The sequence below is a fragment of the Macaca nemestrina genome, chromosome 1 (assembly GCF_043159975.1).
Source record: "Macaca nemestrina isolate mMacNem1 chromosome 1, mMacNem.hap1, whole genome shotgun sequence".
Classification (NCBI taxonomy): Eukaryota; Metazoa; Chordata; class Mammalia; order Primates; family Cercopithecidae; genus Macaca; species Macaca nemestrina.
This window is the reverse complement of record NC_092125.1, coordinates 198,639,836-198,657,433: the sequence shown is the minus strand read 5'-3', so window position 1 is coordinate 198,657,433 and position 17,598 is coordinate 198,639,836. Positions and strand designations below refer to the sequence as shown.

Here is a 17,598-nt window from a genome sequence, read left to right as displayed (position 1 = left end):
AATAAAAAAGAAGTTACATCTCATTATCATGTGACTTCAGGAGCTACTTATTCCCACTTGAATATGTCTTGTCATGGGAAATGGCCTTCAGGAGGCAACTTCTTTCTAATTCTTACTATATGTCTCCCCACTGTCCCTGAGTTATCATTATAAGCTTCATTTTTTTTCTCCACCCAAAGCTTGTGGGAACTAGAATGAACAGAAGAGGAATGAAGCCCTCTCTTCAGCCATTTTCAGCTTAGGAACAAGATAGTTCCTATCTTGTTCCCAGTTTTGGAACAAGATAGACCCAAATCTACTTCCTGGTTTCCTGCTTAGAAATAAGATGCTTATCCTTTACGGCAGATTGTCAAGCTCCTTCAGTAGAGGTGAATGAGGACACACATCATCTGCAAATCATTACATCTTCACAGGAGAATTATGATATTCTCCAAATACCATGAAACTTCAATTTTTAATCTTCTAGGGATACCAGATTAAACGAAATTTATCTCTTGCTGAAGACAGCCTGGAGGACTGAGACTGAAATCTTGATTCCAGCTCCACACCAGCCATTAGTTACACTGGGACGAATTACTTCCCATGATCAGGTTGCAACTTTATCATTGGGAGCACTTCCCATGATCAGGCTGCAACTTTATCATTGGGAGTAAATGGTTCCCTAAGATCCTTCTCCATTTTGATGTTCTAAGGAGAAATTACTATTGAACAAATTATTTCCAGTTGTTGGTTCAGTCTTCAAAATCACCAAAAGCTTTGATTTTAAGGTGAGGTAATAAGAGTTGGCTCTTGATATTCTATGCCTTGTACTTCAGAACAGGCGGTCGAAAGGGAGGAAAGTTGGTTTTCCTTGAGATGACTATCTTGTTCCCTCATTGGTTTGGGATTCTTCATGTTCAGAGGTCCACCGAGAACTTCAGCTCACCATGACTTTCCCTTTTCAATGGTACCACTGCAGTCAGGTGCAAGATGGTGATGTGGACCCCTCACTGACATTACACCCAATTCTCCAGATTGTCTTTCCACTAACTTCTTTCATTCTTCCTTCATCACTGCGTCATGGTCCCTTTAAGGGAGCAGCCATAGTTGAGTGGTGGGAGCAGCTGCTGGCAGCAAAGAGACTTGCAGGATTTGGCCTACCCAAGGCCACTTACCGCGCACGCTCAGGACCGGGGGCTTGGTGGGAAAGGAAGGAGGGACTTAGGGTGCGCCTGCGCATCAGGGGCGCGCGCAAGGGGCTGATTTGGTGATCCCTTTAAGAAACCGCAGGCGGAGGAATTTCTCTGAGAGAAAATAATCCTACTCACGGGGCCCTTTGGAGGCCATTAACCCCCCGAGTCCCGGCCCCCCCCAGTCCCCGGGCAGGCCCTCCCGCCCACGCGCGGACCCGTGGGATCTCAGAAGCTGCGGCCCGGCGCGCGGCATCCGCCCCCTCCCCACTCTCGGCGCAAGGCCCGGCCGGGTCCAGGGAAGCTGCCGCGAGGCGGCCGTGCCTGCAGTGTGGGCGGGGGCCGGGGGCCCGAGAGGTACCGCCGCCACCGCGCGGGGAGCCGCAGCGGTTCCGAGCGGGGCCCAACATGGCGGAGAGAGAGGTGGAGTCCGGCCCCCGAAAGAGGGTAGGTGAGGTGAGGCTGAACTCGGGCGGCGGGGGGCGGGGCGCGGCCCGGGGCCGGGAATGGGCCATACTCAGGTTCGTGTAGGGGTCGCCGAGGCCCAGTTGGAGCAAGGTTGCGGGCAGGTCTGAGGCAGCCTGGGGTCCGGAGCGCGCTGGCGAGCGGTCCCTCGGCAGGTGGGACAAAGATTTGCTGCTGGGTGCGGGGGGGAAGGGAGGGGGCCGTTGTTTGCCTTCCTCCCCCCACCTTCCCCAGCACTGGGATGGGATATCTGGGCCCGGGGAGGGGAGGTGTCAGATTCGTAAGTGCATCTTTAGTCCATCAGAGTGTGGAAGTTTAACTGGGGAGAGGTCAGGTGGGGGTGGTGGTGGCGGGAATAAGTCGTGGAGGGGTCTCAGGAGAAATAACCGGAGGGTTCTTCAGTAACACCATCGCGAATTCATTTTCCTGCCTCCTTTCCCCTCCCCCCATAGCCGTTATGTAGACCAAAGTAGGGGTGGGGGTCTTACCTGTGAAGAAGTGGGATCGTTGGCATGTCCTGATTTAGGAGAAAGATTTTGGCTACTATGAACGTCATGTTCTAACCTAGCCTCTTACTCGCAATTAGAGTAATACGTGGAAGAGTATGACAAGTTTTGTCATAACAGGGATGTACCCAATCAACCTGCAGAGGTGAAGCCAATTCTACATAGGAGTTGTTTGAATACCTTTTAAAGTTTGTCTGGAAACTTTTCTTATTTAATTTTCAGTGGTTTTTTTCAGATGGCGAACAATACTGTACTATCGATTGAGCAATATCCCTCACTTTTCTTTTACTTCCTCCCCGCTTAGCATAAGAAGTAAGTTTCCTTTTAGAAGTCTTCCTTTTGGGAATGGTTTCAGAAACGATCAATTAGCAAAAGGGCAAAAAATTACTACTTTATGAAGAATGGCCTTTCAGCTTAGCGTAAAATTAATCTCATAATGATGCTATAGCTGAAGCTTTTTGTGCTTACTATGTGCCTGGCACTGAGCTAAGAGCTTTATGTGAAGAATTTAACTTCATAGTAACTCCACGTAGAACCTATTTGGAGATGAGGAAATTTAGGTGTTGAGGGCTTAAGTAATTTACTTAGATCACACAACTAGGTTTAAGGTTGAGCTAGGATTTGAATCCAGGTTTGTCCCAACTGTAGTGCCTGTGTGGGATGCCACAGAGGAGTTTAATCTATGTTTCTCTTTTTAAAAGCTTCAATTGTAAATGACCAAAGTAGCAGCAAGTATTATTTTTTCCAACAATTTATTAGGAAAATATTTTGAACTATCCGGCAGAATTATAAAACTTACAGGGAGCAGCCATGCACCCAACCGCCTAGATCGTACGGTTAACAATGCATTCTGGACAGGCGCGGCGGCTCACGCCTGTAATCCCAGCACTTTGGGAGGCTGAGGCGGGCGGATCACTTGAGGCCAGGATTTCGAGACCAGCCTGGCCAACATGGTGAAACCCCATCTCTACTAAAAATACAAAAAACCCGGCGTGGTGGCGGGTGCCTGTAAATCCCAGCTATTCGGGAGGCTGAGGCAGGGGAATTGCTTGAACCCGGGAGGCGGTGGTAGCAGTGAGCCGAGATCGGGCTACTGCACTCTAGCCTAGGTGACAGAGTGAGACACTGTCTCAAACCCCCCCTCCCCAAAAGAATTGCATTCCACTTGTTTTATCATGTATTTACTCCTCTATCCCTCTTTTTGTTCATCAGTCATGTTATTTTAATGCATTTTATTGTAGTGTTTTGAACAATAAATGTTTACCGTTGATAAGTTTACAAAATGTTGGATTCACCTAATGCAATAATTAGTCATAGAGCAAGGTAAGCTGTATGATGGTATGTCCAAATAATTTTGTAAGTATAAATGTTGGTTATGGAATGCATGGGTTTTGAAATTTTAAAAATTTCAAGTTGTGTTCAGTTTTGAACTGGATCCTTACTGTGCTTGGATGAAGGCATATGGCAAATAGTCCACCAATGAAAATATATAGGGTAAATTACTTCAGATATGTAATGTTAATTCAGGGAGATTTCTGCATCCAGTTGCTGGGAATGTTGTCATTCACCTTCGGTACTAAGATGTTGTAGGATATTCTAGAAAACATCTGTGCACTTTGACAACAAATTCAGCTGGATTTTAAATATTTTCTATCTCTTGTAGTACACTTTAAAGATGTTACTGGTCTTGTGAATCTTCTGCTAAAGGAATGCTGGAAAAGAAAAAAAGATTCCACACTGGTAGCAGTAAAAACTTTATTATTATTATTATTTTTGAGACGGAGTCTTGCTCTGTCACCCAGGCTGGAGTGCAGTGGCACAATCTCGGCTCATTGCAACCTCCACCTCATGGGTTCAATTAATTCTGCTTCAGCCTCCCGCATAACTGGGATTACAGGCACGCACCACCATGCCTGGCTAATTTTTGTATTTTTAGTAGAGATGGGATTTCGCCATGTTGGCCAGACTGGTCTCGAACTCCTGACCTCGGGTAATCAGCCCACCTCAGCTTCCCAAAGTGCTGGGATTACAGGTATGAGCTACCGGGCCCGGGCCAAAACTTAATTTTATTTTTAACAACCTATAACATATGCAGCACTTGTATAGGTTTCCACCATTATTTTGCCAGTTTCATCACGGAGGAATGTTACATTCATTAATTTTTGGAATTAATGGGGTTAATTAATTCCAAAGGTTCCAAATTAATTCCAGAGGTTGAGGTGGGAGCATTGCTTGAGCCCAGGAGTTGGAGGTTGCAGTGAGCTATGATATTGCCGCTGCACTCCGGCCTGGGTGACAGAGGGAAACCACCTCTCTAGAAAAAGTAAAAATAATACATAAATAATATTTTTTGATCCGTAATTCATTTTGTTTTTGATATTTCATTAGAATGTTCAGTATGATTGTCTTAAATAGTATAAGCACTTTTTTCCATTTTTTTTGGTGTGTGCCAAATTACACATGGATTCCGTATGTATACTCCAAGCTGATTAATGGGGACTATGCAGTACCATGTCTTTGGAAAGTGACTGCCTTTAGGGAGTTGAAACAAACTATCCACATAGAGTGAGATAGTAACTTTAGGCTATTCAATCAGAAATTGTATCGATGACATGGTATTGTACTTAATAATGCTTACTGCTTTTGACCTTTGTAATCATGTCACAGAAAAGTTGCTAAGCACCTGTGCTATTTCATAAGCTGTATGCTAGGCATTGTGCTCTGTTACTTAGGATCATTTAGGATAATATATGCTGGCTCTCCTGATAAATTGTAAACTCCTTTAACATAGTATCTATTTCATTCATCATATCATATCTGTTACTTAGGGTCATTTAGGATGATATATGCTGGCTCTCCTGATAAATTGTAAACTCCTTTAACATAGTATCTGTTTCATTGCTTTTTGCTTCTCAACATCTTGTGACTTTTACACAATAGGAACTCAAAAGACTTGCTGATTTATTTTTGTAAGAAAAGCTTACCTATTACAGCAGAGGCTCTGTGGGTTGAGTACCAAGTTCTCTGCTTTGTAATTTTGAGGGACTCTGTAAATCTTTCATACCATCCTTTACTCCCCAAAGTTCTCTCCCATGGATCTAGATTTAGGGATCTTCTGATTGTTCTGGATTATGGTTAGATGGGCAGGTGACTGCATTTTTGTTGTTGTTGTTTTCGAGACAGAGTCTCGCTCTGTCACCCAGGCTGGAGTGCAGTGGCGCTATCTCAGCTCAGTGCAAGCTTCACCTCCTGGGTTCACGCCATTCTCCCGCCTCAGCCTCCCGAGTAGCTGGGACTACAGGCGCCTGCCATGACGCCCAGCTAATTTTTTGTTTTTGTATTTTTAGTAGAGATGGGGTTTCACCGTATTAGCCAGGATGGTCTCGATCTCCTGACCTCGTGATCTGCCCACCTCGGCCTCCCAAAGTGCTGGGATTACAGGCGTGAGCCACCACGCCCGACTGGTGATTGCATTTTAAGACTATCGGGTTAACAACCTTAAATTCTAGGTAGGCCTGCCTGATGTCTTGTTTTTATATTTGTGGGCAGTTGGAACAATTGTATTCAGAATATGCTAGAATGCTAGTCTCTTCAATTTGTGAACACGGAGGAGCTGAGTATGTAGGTGGATCAGCACTATATTCATCTACCATCTCTGGTATAGAGAGAATTAAGTTCATATCCTAGTGCCTATACATGAAGGCGTTATAACAAGCGTCACACCCACACAAATACACACACACACACACTTTAAAGTTGGCATATTATTTAATTTTTTTAGATGATAAAATTTTTGTTTTCTCAAATAGCTTTTAAGACTCAGGTAGGGCCGGGCGCGGTGGCTCAAGCCTGTAATCCCAGCACTTTGGGAGGCCGAGACGGGCGGATCATGAGGTCAGGAGATCGAGACCATCCTGGCTAACACGGTGAAACCCTGTCTCTACTAAAAATACAAAAAACTAGCCGGGCGAGGTGGCAGCGCCTGTAGTCCCAGCTACTCGGGAGGCTGAGGCAGGAGAATGGCGTAAACCCGGGAGGCGGAGCTTGCAGTGAGCTGAGATCTGGCCACTGCACTCCAGCTCGGGCGACAGAGCCAGACTCCGTCTCAAAAAAAAGACTCAGGTAGGCTTATTATAAATGATTGAGTTATTTATGCATGGCTACTATAATAACAAGTATGTTATGAAGTATGAGGTCTAACTAAATCTGGCAGCCATATTTTGTTGTAAAATCCTTGTCTTTTCAAAGTTTACTTACAAAATAATAACTTTTATAAATGTGAATATTACCTGGTCTAGTAAGTTGTATTCATTTTCATACTTAAAATTCTCTGTATATTAAGTTTGAGATGTATATATCTGGTATGGTTTAAAAAGAGAGAAAGCATATGTATAAGTAGTATGCTTCCATTTTTTCTGAAAAACAAAACAAAATGACCTTTCTTCCCTCCCCACATTTGTGTCTATATATGTTTGTGTATGTATGAACTTAGAGAAAATTGGGGAGGACCCAGGTCAGGATATTACCATTGATTACCTTCAGTGGGTAGGGAGGAGAAAGGAAAGAGAGTTTAAGGGTGAAAATTTCACAAAGTGGAAAAAGTGTTCATGGTATAATGCTAAGTGAAAATGTAGACTATAAAATGTTATCTATTAACATAATATACATGTGTGAAAATTGAACATGCATATAGACAGTAGAAAATACGAACAAATGAAAGCATTGACTTCATGATGTGATGGGATATGGAGAAGTTTTGTTTTGAATTTCTGTTATTTTAATATTTTATAATAAAATAATTGCAAAAGATTGATCCCTCTTAATTCCTTAATGAACTTTTTCTCTTTTCTGTCTTTTTGCTAAATGTATTACTTAAAAACATGGCGGTACATATCATTAAAATATTTGCGGTTTATATGTATGCAATGTAAATAATTTGCTTTGAGAAAGTATTGACTTTTTTTTTTTTTTTTTGAGGCAGAGTCTTGCCCTGTTGCCCAGGCTGGAGTACAGTGGCGCGATCTCGGCTCACTGCAAGCTCTGCCTCCCGGGTTCGCGCCATTCTCCTGCCTCAGCCTCCTGAGTATCTGGGACTACAGGTGCCCGCCACCACGCCCGGCTAATTTTTTGTATTTTTAGTAGAGATGAGGTTTCACCGTGTTAGCCAAAGATGGTCTCGATCTCCTGACCTCATGATCCGCCCATCTCGGCCTCCCAAAGTGCAGGGATTACAGGCTTGAGCCACCACGCCCGGCCTTGACTCTGTTTAGAGACCATTTGAAGAGGCCATTCAAATACAGTGATTCTGTGGTGTTTTCACACTGCTTCCCATCTTGTAACACACGGAGGCATCTGTAAATAATGCTACTTGTGGCTGGGTATGGTGGTTCATGCTTGTAATCCTAGCACTTTGGGAGGCCAGGGCAGGAGGGTGGCATGAGGCCAGGAGTTTGAGACCATCGTGGGCAACATAGCAAGACCCCATCTCTACAATAAATTAAAACAATTACCCCAGGTTTAGTAGCATGTGCTTGCAGTCTTAGCTACTCACGAGGCTGAGGTGGGAGGATTGCTTGAGCCTAGGAGTTCGAGGTTGCACTGAACTATGATTGTGCCACTGCACTCCAGCCTGGGTGACGGAGCAAGAGAGACACTGTCTTTTTTTTTTTTTTTTAAAAAAAAAAAAAAGAGAGGCCATTCTAATATTGAGAATGATTCTGAGTTGTTTTCACATACTGCTTCTTCCCATCTTGTAATAAGCAGAGACATCTGTGAATAATGATAATACTTGATATTTATAAACCCTTAAGTGCCGGTCATTTTTCTAAGTATTTTACATGTGATATATTTTTCCACTACAATTATTGTCCCATTTTATAAGTTAGGAAACTAAAGCACAGAGAGATTTGCTGGAGATATGATGGCTAAATCAGGATCAATTATTATTTAAACTGGTCTTATTTGATCATATAGGTTAGAACTTTTGTTTATCCAGAAATATTATGGTTAGTTTTTATATTCTCATTTGTAAAATAAAGCACATAATTCTTTATCTGGAATGTATGGACGTTAGAATAATTTGAATTACACTCAAACAAAGTTGATGTAAATTACTTCTCAGGAATCATTGTTAGCTTGTTCCCAAAGAAATACATTTTTGTTTGAGATCATCTTAAAATACTTATTCACAGCTCACATTTATTTTTTAGAAAATATACACTAAATATTTTGAAGCTGTGATTTACTTTAAAGATTATATTTGTACTTTTATTGACAATGGAAAGATTTTCTTTTTTCTTTTCTTTGTTTTGTTTTTTTTTTTTTTTTGAGACAGAGTCTTGCTCTGTCGCCCAGACTGGAATGCAGTGGCGTGATCTCAGCTCACTGCAACCTCCATCTCCTGGTTTCAAGCAATTCTCCTGCCTCAGTCTCCCGAGTAGCTAGGATTACAGACATGCGCCACCACGCCTGGCTAATTTTTGTATTTTCAGTAGAGATAGGGTTTCACCATGTTGGTCAGGCTGGTCTTGAACTCCTGACCTCATGATCCGCCCGCCTCAGCCTCCCAAAGTGCTGGGATTACAGGCATGAGCCACTACGCCTTGCCAGAAAGGTTTTGTTACTAAAGAATGTGTAAGTAGATAAATATAAAATTGCAGTTTCTATGGATACTTAAGAAGTATTTTTGAATTCTGTATTAGGAGAACAGCCACTATTTAAAGAAGAGTGATATTTCCCTTAAAAATTCTGATTATTTTACTATGAGCTAACTGTATGTAGTTACTTTAGCAAAGCAGAAAGGCAGGTATTGTATAAATGTATTGTAATCAACCTAACAAAATTGCTGATACTTGATCATTTGACTTAAAAAAAAGACACTTTTATGTGGCTTAGCCATTAGTAAGAGCATGGGTTTTTCAAAGTCAGTTTGTGGTATAATCTCTGGAATTTAGCAAATTTGGGGTAGCAACAGTTCTTATCCAATCTTGTCATACCTATACCCCCTTTCTTAGGAAATATTTATATTGTTATTTTAATTTAATTCATGTCATCTTTCTGGCTTCCTAGAAGTTTTAGCTAGCTGCCTTTGACAAAAGATAGTCCTTTTTTTTGTTTTGTTTTGGTCTATCCAGCATGTAGAACCCAGTACCATCAGTTCTTTGAGGTCAAGAATCGTATGTGTTTTTCTTTCTTTATGCTTCCCAGTATGTCTTACAAATGTAAGTATTTTAATACTGACATGCATATTACACATTTATAAGCAAAAAATTAATTTACCATTCCTGTCTCATCTAACTACTCATTTCTGTCCCTCCCTCTCTCCCTCCTTCCCTCCTTCCCTCCCTTCCTCCTTTCTTTCTTCCCTCCTTTCCTTTCCTTCCTCCTTCCTTCTTTTCTTTAGTTGAAATAATTTCAAAGAAATAACACACATCACATCATTTAATCTACAGATACTTCCATGTGTATTTTTTTTTTTTTTTGAGACGGAGTCTGGCTCTGTTGCCCAGGCTGGAGTGCAGTGGCCAGATCTCAGCTCACTACGAGCTCTGCCTCCCAGGTTTACGCCATTCTCCTGCCTCAGCCTCCCGAGTAGCCGGGACTACAGGCACCCGCCCCCGTGCCTGGCTAGTTTTTTGTATTTTTTAGTAGAGACGGGGTTTCACCGTGTTAGCCAGGATGGTCTCGATCTTCTGACCTTGTGATCCGCCCGTCTCGGCCTCCCAAAGTGCAGGGATTACAGGCTTGAGCCACCGCGCCCGGCCCTTCCATGTGTTTTTAACAAGCACAACCACAATACTGTTATACCTAACAAAAGAGTTCCTTAATCTAGTCTGTGTTCAGACTTTTCTTATTCTTTAAGTGTCTTTTTACACTTGATTTGTTTAAATCACCCAACTAAGAGTTACACATTTCATTTGGTTTATATGTTTCTTAAGTTTTTCTTAACCTTAATCATCCCCCTGCCCTTTTTTTTTCGTTTTCAAATGGAGTTTTGCTTTTGTTGCCCAGGCTGGAGTCCAGTGGCGCGATCTCGGCTCACTGCAACCTCCATTTCCTGGGTTCAAGCGATTTTCTTGCTTCAGCCTCCCGAGTAGCTGGGATTATAGGCATTCACCACCAGACTTGGCTTATTTTGTATTTTTATTAGGGACAGGGTTTCACCATGTTGGCCAGTCTGGTCTCGAACTCCTGACTTCAAGTGATCCACCCACCTCCACCTCCCAAAGTGCTTGGGTTACAGGCATGAGCCACTACACCCAGCCAATAATCCCCTTTTTTAACTCATACCCGCTGTGCTCCTTTCCCATGCTATTTACTTGTTGAAAAAACTAATTTATTGTTCCAGGAGAATTTTCCACATTTTGGATTTGGCTGATTGAATCCTTGTTATGGTATTTAACATGTTCCTCTACCCCTCATATTTCCCACAAATTAGTAGTTAAATACAGAGCAGTAGTTCTGAACTTTGGCTGAAGCTTTAGAATTATCTGGAGAGCTTTTAGTTATCTTGATCCCTGGGCCGGATAAATTAACGAGAGCCCATGCGGTAAAATGTCATCTCAATATTTAAAAAAATTTACCAAGTGATTTCCATCTGTAGCCAAGATTGAGAGCCCTAGTTGGTAGAGCTTCATGAGTTTAGGTTCAGTTTCTTTGGCGAGAAATGCTTATAAAGAGTGATTATATAATTTATTTGCAATCAGACAATTTCGAGAATGAAAAGGGGTGCTATTAATGATTATACAGAAGGAATAGTTTAAACTGGAATTGTTCTAGACAAATTAGAATGTATAGTCACCCCATTAGATGGGGCTGTGAATTCTTGTTGGATCATTCTAGGAGGTGACATAAGTGGTGGTTCTACTTTTAGTGATACTAAATGGATCATTTGGTTTAGGTTCTGTCAGTGGGATCTGAATGTAATTTATTTTTAACTTTTCACTTAATGGATTTATCATCCAATGATAATTGTTGCCTGTATCCATTATTTCATTAGAAGAGTGATTTTTTTTTGGTCATTTCTTTTGTATTTATTAACTGGAATTCTTTCATAAAGAATTTCCTCGTCAATTATTTGGTTACCTTGTAATATGGTTTGTAAAGAAAAAGCAGGATAAATGCTTATTTTTTCCCCTTTATCAATAATTTTCAGAAAAATGAAATTGATGCCCACCCTCACAACTCCCAAAGGTGAGGTTTGGGAGGGAATATCATTATGAACCCATGAGTTTTAATATATGTGATACATTCTGATTTATCATAGTCATTTTGATGTTCAATTTATTGTATCTTTGATGATTGGTGGTCTCTTAAATTAGTTTCCTAAGGCTGCCAAAAAAATTACTACATACTTGGTAGCTTAAAACATCAGAAATTATCTCACAGTTTTAGAGGCTAGAAGTCCAAAATCAAGGTTCTAGGGAAGAATCTTTGCTCGTCTCTTCCATTTTCTTTTTTTTTGAGATGGAGTCTTGCTCTGTCTCCCAGGCTGGAGTGCAGTGGCGTGATCTCGGCTTACTGCAAGCTCCACCTCTCCGGTTCACACCATTCTCCTGCCTCAGCCTCCCAAGTAGCTGGGACTACAGGCGCCCGCCACCACGCCCGGCTAATTTTTTGTAATTTTAGTAGATACAGGGTTCCACCGTGTTAGCCAGGATGGAATCTCTTCCATTTTCTTGTGGCTTGGTTGGTATTCCTTGACTTGTGGCGGCAAAACTCCTGTCTTTGCCTTCATCTTTCCATGGTCTTCTTTCTATGTCTTCTTTTCTGTCTCTTAGGGTCTACCTTATTCCTGGGTGTTCTCATCTCAAGATCCTTACCATAATTACCTCTCCAAAGATCTAGTCTGCTCACATACTGTGGTTCTGGGTGGACATAAGTTTTGGGAGCCACAGTTTAATCCACTACAGTTTTTTTTGACCCCTAAAACTTCATTTACATCCCATATGTAAAATAAATTCACCTCATCCCAACATCCTCAAAAGTCTTGACCTATTACAGCATGAACTCTTGTTTTTTTTTTAGACGGAATTTCGCTCTCTCGCCCAGGCTGGAGTGCAGTGGTGGAATCTCGGCTCACTGCAACCTCCGCATCCTGGGTTTAAGCCATTTTCCTGCCTCAGTCTCCCAGGTAGCTGGGACTACAGGTGCGTGCCCCCATGCATGGCTAATTTTTTGTATTTTTAGTAGAGACGAGGTTTCACCATGTTAGCTAGGACGGTCTCCATCTCCTGACCTCGCGATCTGCCCGCCCCGGCCTCCCAAAGTGCTGGGATTACAGGTGTGAGCCACCACGCCTGACTACAGCATGAACTCTTAAGTCCAAAATCTCCAAATATTATAACCTCAAAAAGTTTCAAATCTCATTGTCTAAATCATCTAAATTAGGTAAGAGTATGGACCTGGCATGATTCATCTGGGACAAAATTCTCCATCTGTCACCTGTGAAACTAGAAAACAAGGTATCTGCTTCCAAAATACAGTGATGAGAGGATGAGACAGTTGTAAGATAGACATTCCCATTCAAAAGGAAGAAAATGGAAAGAATAAAGGATCTTTGGTTTCAAGCAAGTTCAAAACTCAGCAGGACAAATTTCTCTAGGTTTCAGGGCCTGAAAATAATCATCTGTGGCTTGATCCTCTGCCCTCTGGGCCCATGGAGACTCTGCAACTGTTGTGGGCCTGTTTCTTCTCCACCCCCACCCTCCACTATGCTGCTTGCCTTCAGTCATTTTTACTTTTCCCCAAAGGGGTGCACGTGTTTGCAATTGAGTAGCTGTATTAGCCCATTTCTTGCCTATAAAATCCCAGAAGTTAGACACTTTAAAAAATTTTGTCCCATCTCTGTTCCTTTCAGTACAGGCTTATAGCATTTTTGTTGGTATGATATTCTTTAAAACCTTGTCAGTCTCCTTACATATCAAGGGGATCCATATCATTAGACAAGAGGATTCTTCACAGCTCCTTACTGATAACTCCATCTCCATTCCTCGTTTCTATTGAGATGATTGATTGGATTCATGAGTCACACTGCTAATATCTTCAGCATATGGTTGTCCAGCCATGTGGCCTGCTCTCTAGAACACACTTTTCTAAACAGTGAATTTCTTAATTTCTACCTCCTTTGTATTCTGAATAATCTGAGAACCTCCCAATTAATCGTTGTTTCCTTTTGCTTAAAGTTCCTTCTTCAATTTATCTCTTTCCTCTTGTATTTTACTATAAATACCAAGGAGGAACCAAGCTGTACCTTCAACACTTTGCTTGGAAATTTCCTAGGCTAAATATTCAGGTTCATGCCTTCCAGATTCTCCTTTCTATCCAACAGTAGAACATAATTCAGCCACTTTATAACATAGATCACCTTTCTTCCAGTTCCCAGTCACATATTCTTTATTTACTTCTGAGACAGCAACAGAAGCATCCTTAACCAAAATATTGATAAGAACCAAAGTGTTCATGATTCTGTGTATGTATTCTCTAAGACTACAGAAACTTTCTCTTAGTTGCTCATCACATCCTTCTAAACCCTAACCAGAATTGCCTTTGACATCAATGTTTCTACCACCATGTCTTTAAGGCAGTGTATATTTTTTTAAAATCAGGCATCTCAAAACTCTTTCAGCCCATTACCCAATTTCAAAGCCACCTTTACATTTTCTTTCTTTCGCTCTTTCCTTCCTTCCTTCCTTCATTTCTTTTTCTTTCCTTCTTTTCTTTCTTTCCTCTGTCTCTCTCTCCCTTCCTTCCTTCCTTCCTTCTTTCCTCCTTCTCCTTCCTTCCTTTCCCTCCCTCCCTCTCCCTCCCCTTCCCTCCCTTTCTTTCTTTTCCTCCCTTCCTTCCTTCCTCCCTTCCTCTCTCTCTCTTTCTCTCTTTGTTTCTTCTCTCTCTCTTTTCTTTCTTTGTTTACAATTTTTTTTTTTTTTTTTTTTTTTTGAGACGGAGTCTCGCTCTGTCACCCAGGCTGGAGTGCAGTGGCCCGATCTCAGCTCACTGCAAGCTCCGCCTCCCGGGTTCACGCCATTCTCCTGCCTCAGCCTCCCGAGTAGCTGGGACTACAGGGGCCCGCCACCATGCCCGGCTAGTTTTTTGTATTTTTTAGTAGAAACAGGGTTTCACTGTGTTAGCCAGGATGGTCTCGATCTCCTGACCTCGTGATCTGCCTGTCTTGGCCTCCCAAAGTGCTGGGATTACGGGCTTGAGCCACTGCGCCCGGCCTGTTTACAAATTTTTTAATAGAGATGGTGTTTTACCATGTTGAACAGGCTGATCTTGAACTCATGGGCTCAAGCAATCCTCACACCTCAGCCTCCCAAAATGTTGGGACTACAGGCGTAAGCCATCATGCCTGGCCCACCTTCACATTTTTAGCTATTAAAGCAGCACTTCACTTCCATGTACTAAAATCTGAATTAGTTTCCTAGGTTTGCCATAAGAAATTACCACAAACTTGGTGGTTTAAAATTACAGACATTTATCATCTCACAGTTCTGGAGGCTAAAAGTTTGAAATCAGGATGTTGGCAAGGCCATGCTTTCTCTGAAGGCTTTAGGGAAGAATCCTTCCTCATCTCTTTGAGCCTCTGGTGGTTTCATGTGTTCCTTGATTTGTGGTAGATTACTCCAGTCTTTGCCTCTGTCTTTACATGGCCTTCTCTCTTTGTCTGTCTTATCTTCATTTCTGTCTCTTCTAAGGACACTCTTCATTGGATTTAGGGCTCACTCTAATTCAGGATGATCTCATTTCAAGACCCTTACATTAACTACACCAGCAAAGAACTTTATTCCAAATAAAGTCATATTCTGATGATCTGGGTGGAACTACCTCTTGGGGACCACAATTTAACCCACAACATGGTCTTCAAGGTCGGCAGTTCGATCCTTTTTAAAAATTCCTTTTTTTATGTTTCAAAAATTACCCATTGGGTGCAGTGGCTCACGCATGCAAGCCTAGCACTTTGAGAGGCCAATGTGGGCGGATCACGAGGTCAGGAGATCAAGACCATCCTGGCTAACACGGTGAAACGCTGTCTCTACTAAAAATACAAAAAATTAGCCGGGTGTGGTGGCACATGCCTGTAATCCCAGCTACTCAGGAGGCTGAGTCAGGAGAATCGCTTGAACCCAGGAGGCGGAGGTTGCAGTGAGCTGAGATAGTGCCACTGCACTCCAGCCTGGGTGACAGAGCAAGACTCCATCTCAAAAAAAAAAAAAAAATTAAGTTTAAAAAAATGTGTTAAAATGTACATAACAAAGTACAGTAAGCCAGGCGCAGGAACACAAAAACTGCATCTTGTCATTTAATGTGGAATCTAAAACAATAGAATTCATAGAAGCAGAGAGTAGAATTATAGTTACCAGAGCATGGGGGATGGAAGGGAGGGACAGGAAGATATTGGTCCAAGAGTAGAAAGTTGTAGTTAGGTGGTGTAAATAAGTATTTAAGGTGATGGATATGCTAATTTGCTTGATTCAGTCACTCCACACTGTATACATACCTATGTATAAAACACTACTATGTACCCCCTTAATTTTGTGCAATTTATAACTTGTCAAAAAGCAAATCATATAATAAATATACATATAATATAACCTCTACCATTTTAACAACTTTAAGTGTATAATTCAGTGGCATAAAGTACATAAACAATATTGTACAATCATCACCATTCTCTACACATTATATAGTAACTCTGCGTGGTCCCTCACCCCAGCCTCTGGTAAACTTTAAATTACTTTCTGTGTCTGTGAAGTTGCCTATTCTAGATATTTCATGTAAGTGGACTCATAAAATATTTGTCCTTTGGTGTCTGACTTATTTCGCTTAGCATATTTTCAAGGTTCATCCAGTTATAGTATGTATCAGAACTTCTCATTCCTTTTTATGACTGCAAAATATTCCATTGTGTGCATATACGTTTTGTTTATACATTTATCCATCAATAGACACCTTTTGGCTATTATGAATAATGTTGCTATAAACATTGGTGTATAGTGTGTGTTTGGATCCTTGCTTTCAATTCCTTCTTGTATTGCGATGGTTTTAATGTGTTTCTTTTAAAATTCATGTTAAAATTTGATTTCCAATATGGCAGTATTAGGAGGTGGGGCCTAGTGGGAGGTGTTTGGATCATGGGGACACTGCCCTAATGAGTTGTTATAAGCAAGGTTCCACCTTTTGTGTGCCTCTTTGCCCCCTTGCCTTTCTGCTTTTCCATGCTGTGGTGCAGCACATGGCCCTCACCAAAAACTAAGCAGACACCAGTGCCATGCTTTTTGACTTCCCAGCCACCAGAATTGTGAGCTACATAAACCTCTTTTCTTTATAAATTACTCAACCTCAGGTATTCTGTTACAGCAAGACTAAACAGACTAGTACAGGTATATACCTAGAAGTGGATTTGCTGGGTTATATGGGAATTCTGTTTATCCTTATTTATTTATTCATTTTTTGAGACAGGGTCTCACTTTGTTGCCCAGGCTGGAGTGCAGTTGTGTGATCATGGCTCACTGCAGCCTCTACCTTCCTAATTTAAGCTGTCCTCCCACCTCAGCTCCGCAAGTAGCTGGGGCTACAGATGTGCAACACTATGCCCAGCTAATTTTTGTTTTTCTTATAGAGACAGGGTTTGGCCATGTTACCAAAGCTGGTCTTGCACTCCTGAGCTCAAGCGATGCACCTGCCTTGGCATCTCAAAGTGCTGGGATTATAGGTGTGAGCCACCACGCCCAGCCTGTGTTTATCTTTTTGAGGAACCTTTTGCACAGGGGCTGTAGCATTTTCCATTCGCACCAGCAATGCATGAGGATTCCAGCTTTTCTATATCCTCGCCAATACTTGTTATTTTCTGTTTTTTGTTTGTTTGTTTGTTTGTTTTGAGACAGAGTCTTACTCTGTCACCGAGGCTTTGGAGTGCAGTGGTGCCATCTCAGCTCACTGTAACCTCCACCCTTCACCTTCTGGATTCAGGTGATTCTGCCTCAGCCTCCCAAGTAGCTGGGATTACCGGTGTGTGCCATCATGCCTGGCTAATTTTTTTGTAGTTTTACTAGAGATGGGGTTTCACTGTGTTGGCCAGACTAGTCTTGAACTCCTGACCTCAAGCGATCTACCTGCCTAGGCCTTTCAGAGTATTTTATTTTTGGTTAATAACTGTCCTAGTGTGTGTGAAGTGGTATCTTTTTTTTTTTTTTTTTTTTTTTGAGACGAAGTCTTGCTCAGTCGCCCAGGCTGGAGTGCAATGGCGCGATCTCGGCTCACTGCAAGCTCTGCCTCCTGGGTTCACGCCATTCTCCTACCTCAGCCTCCCGAGTGGCTAGGACTACAGGTGCCCGCTGCCACACCTGGCCAATTTTTTTTGTATTTTTAGTAGAGATGGGGTTTTACCATGTTAGCGAGGATGGTCTTGATCTCCTGACCTCGTGATCCACCTGCCTCGGCCTACCCAAAGTGCTGGG

At 42.0% G+C, this 17,598-nt stretch overlaps 1 protein-coding gene across 7 annotated transcripts in view; it reads left to right on the top strand.

Moving 5' to 3' along the window:
* Window positions 1-1,239: 1,239 nt before the first annotated feature.
* The window catches only part of LOC105494697 (zinc finger MYM-type containing 4), a 160,181-nt gene continuing 143,822 nt past the window's right edge, over window positions 1,240-17,598 (top strand). For 3 of the 7 annotated variants that reach the window (XM_011763385.3, XM_024796883.2, XM_011763386.3), the window contains exon 1: window positions 1,240-1,616. In XM_011763385.3, the coding sequence (XP_011761687.2) occupies window positions 1,578-1,616 (39 nt within the window). In that variant the 5' untranslated portion in view covers window positions 1,240-1,577. Of the gene's footprint in view, window positions 1,626-17,598 lie in introns of all 7 variants that reach the window. The other 4 variants (XM_011763384.3, XM_011763387.3, XM_024796882.2 and 1 more) reach the window with 4 other exon arrangements.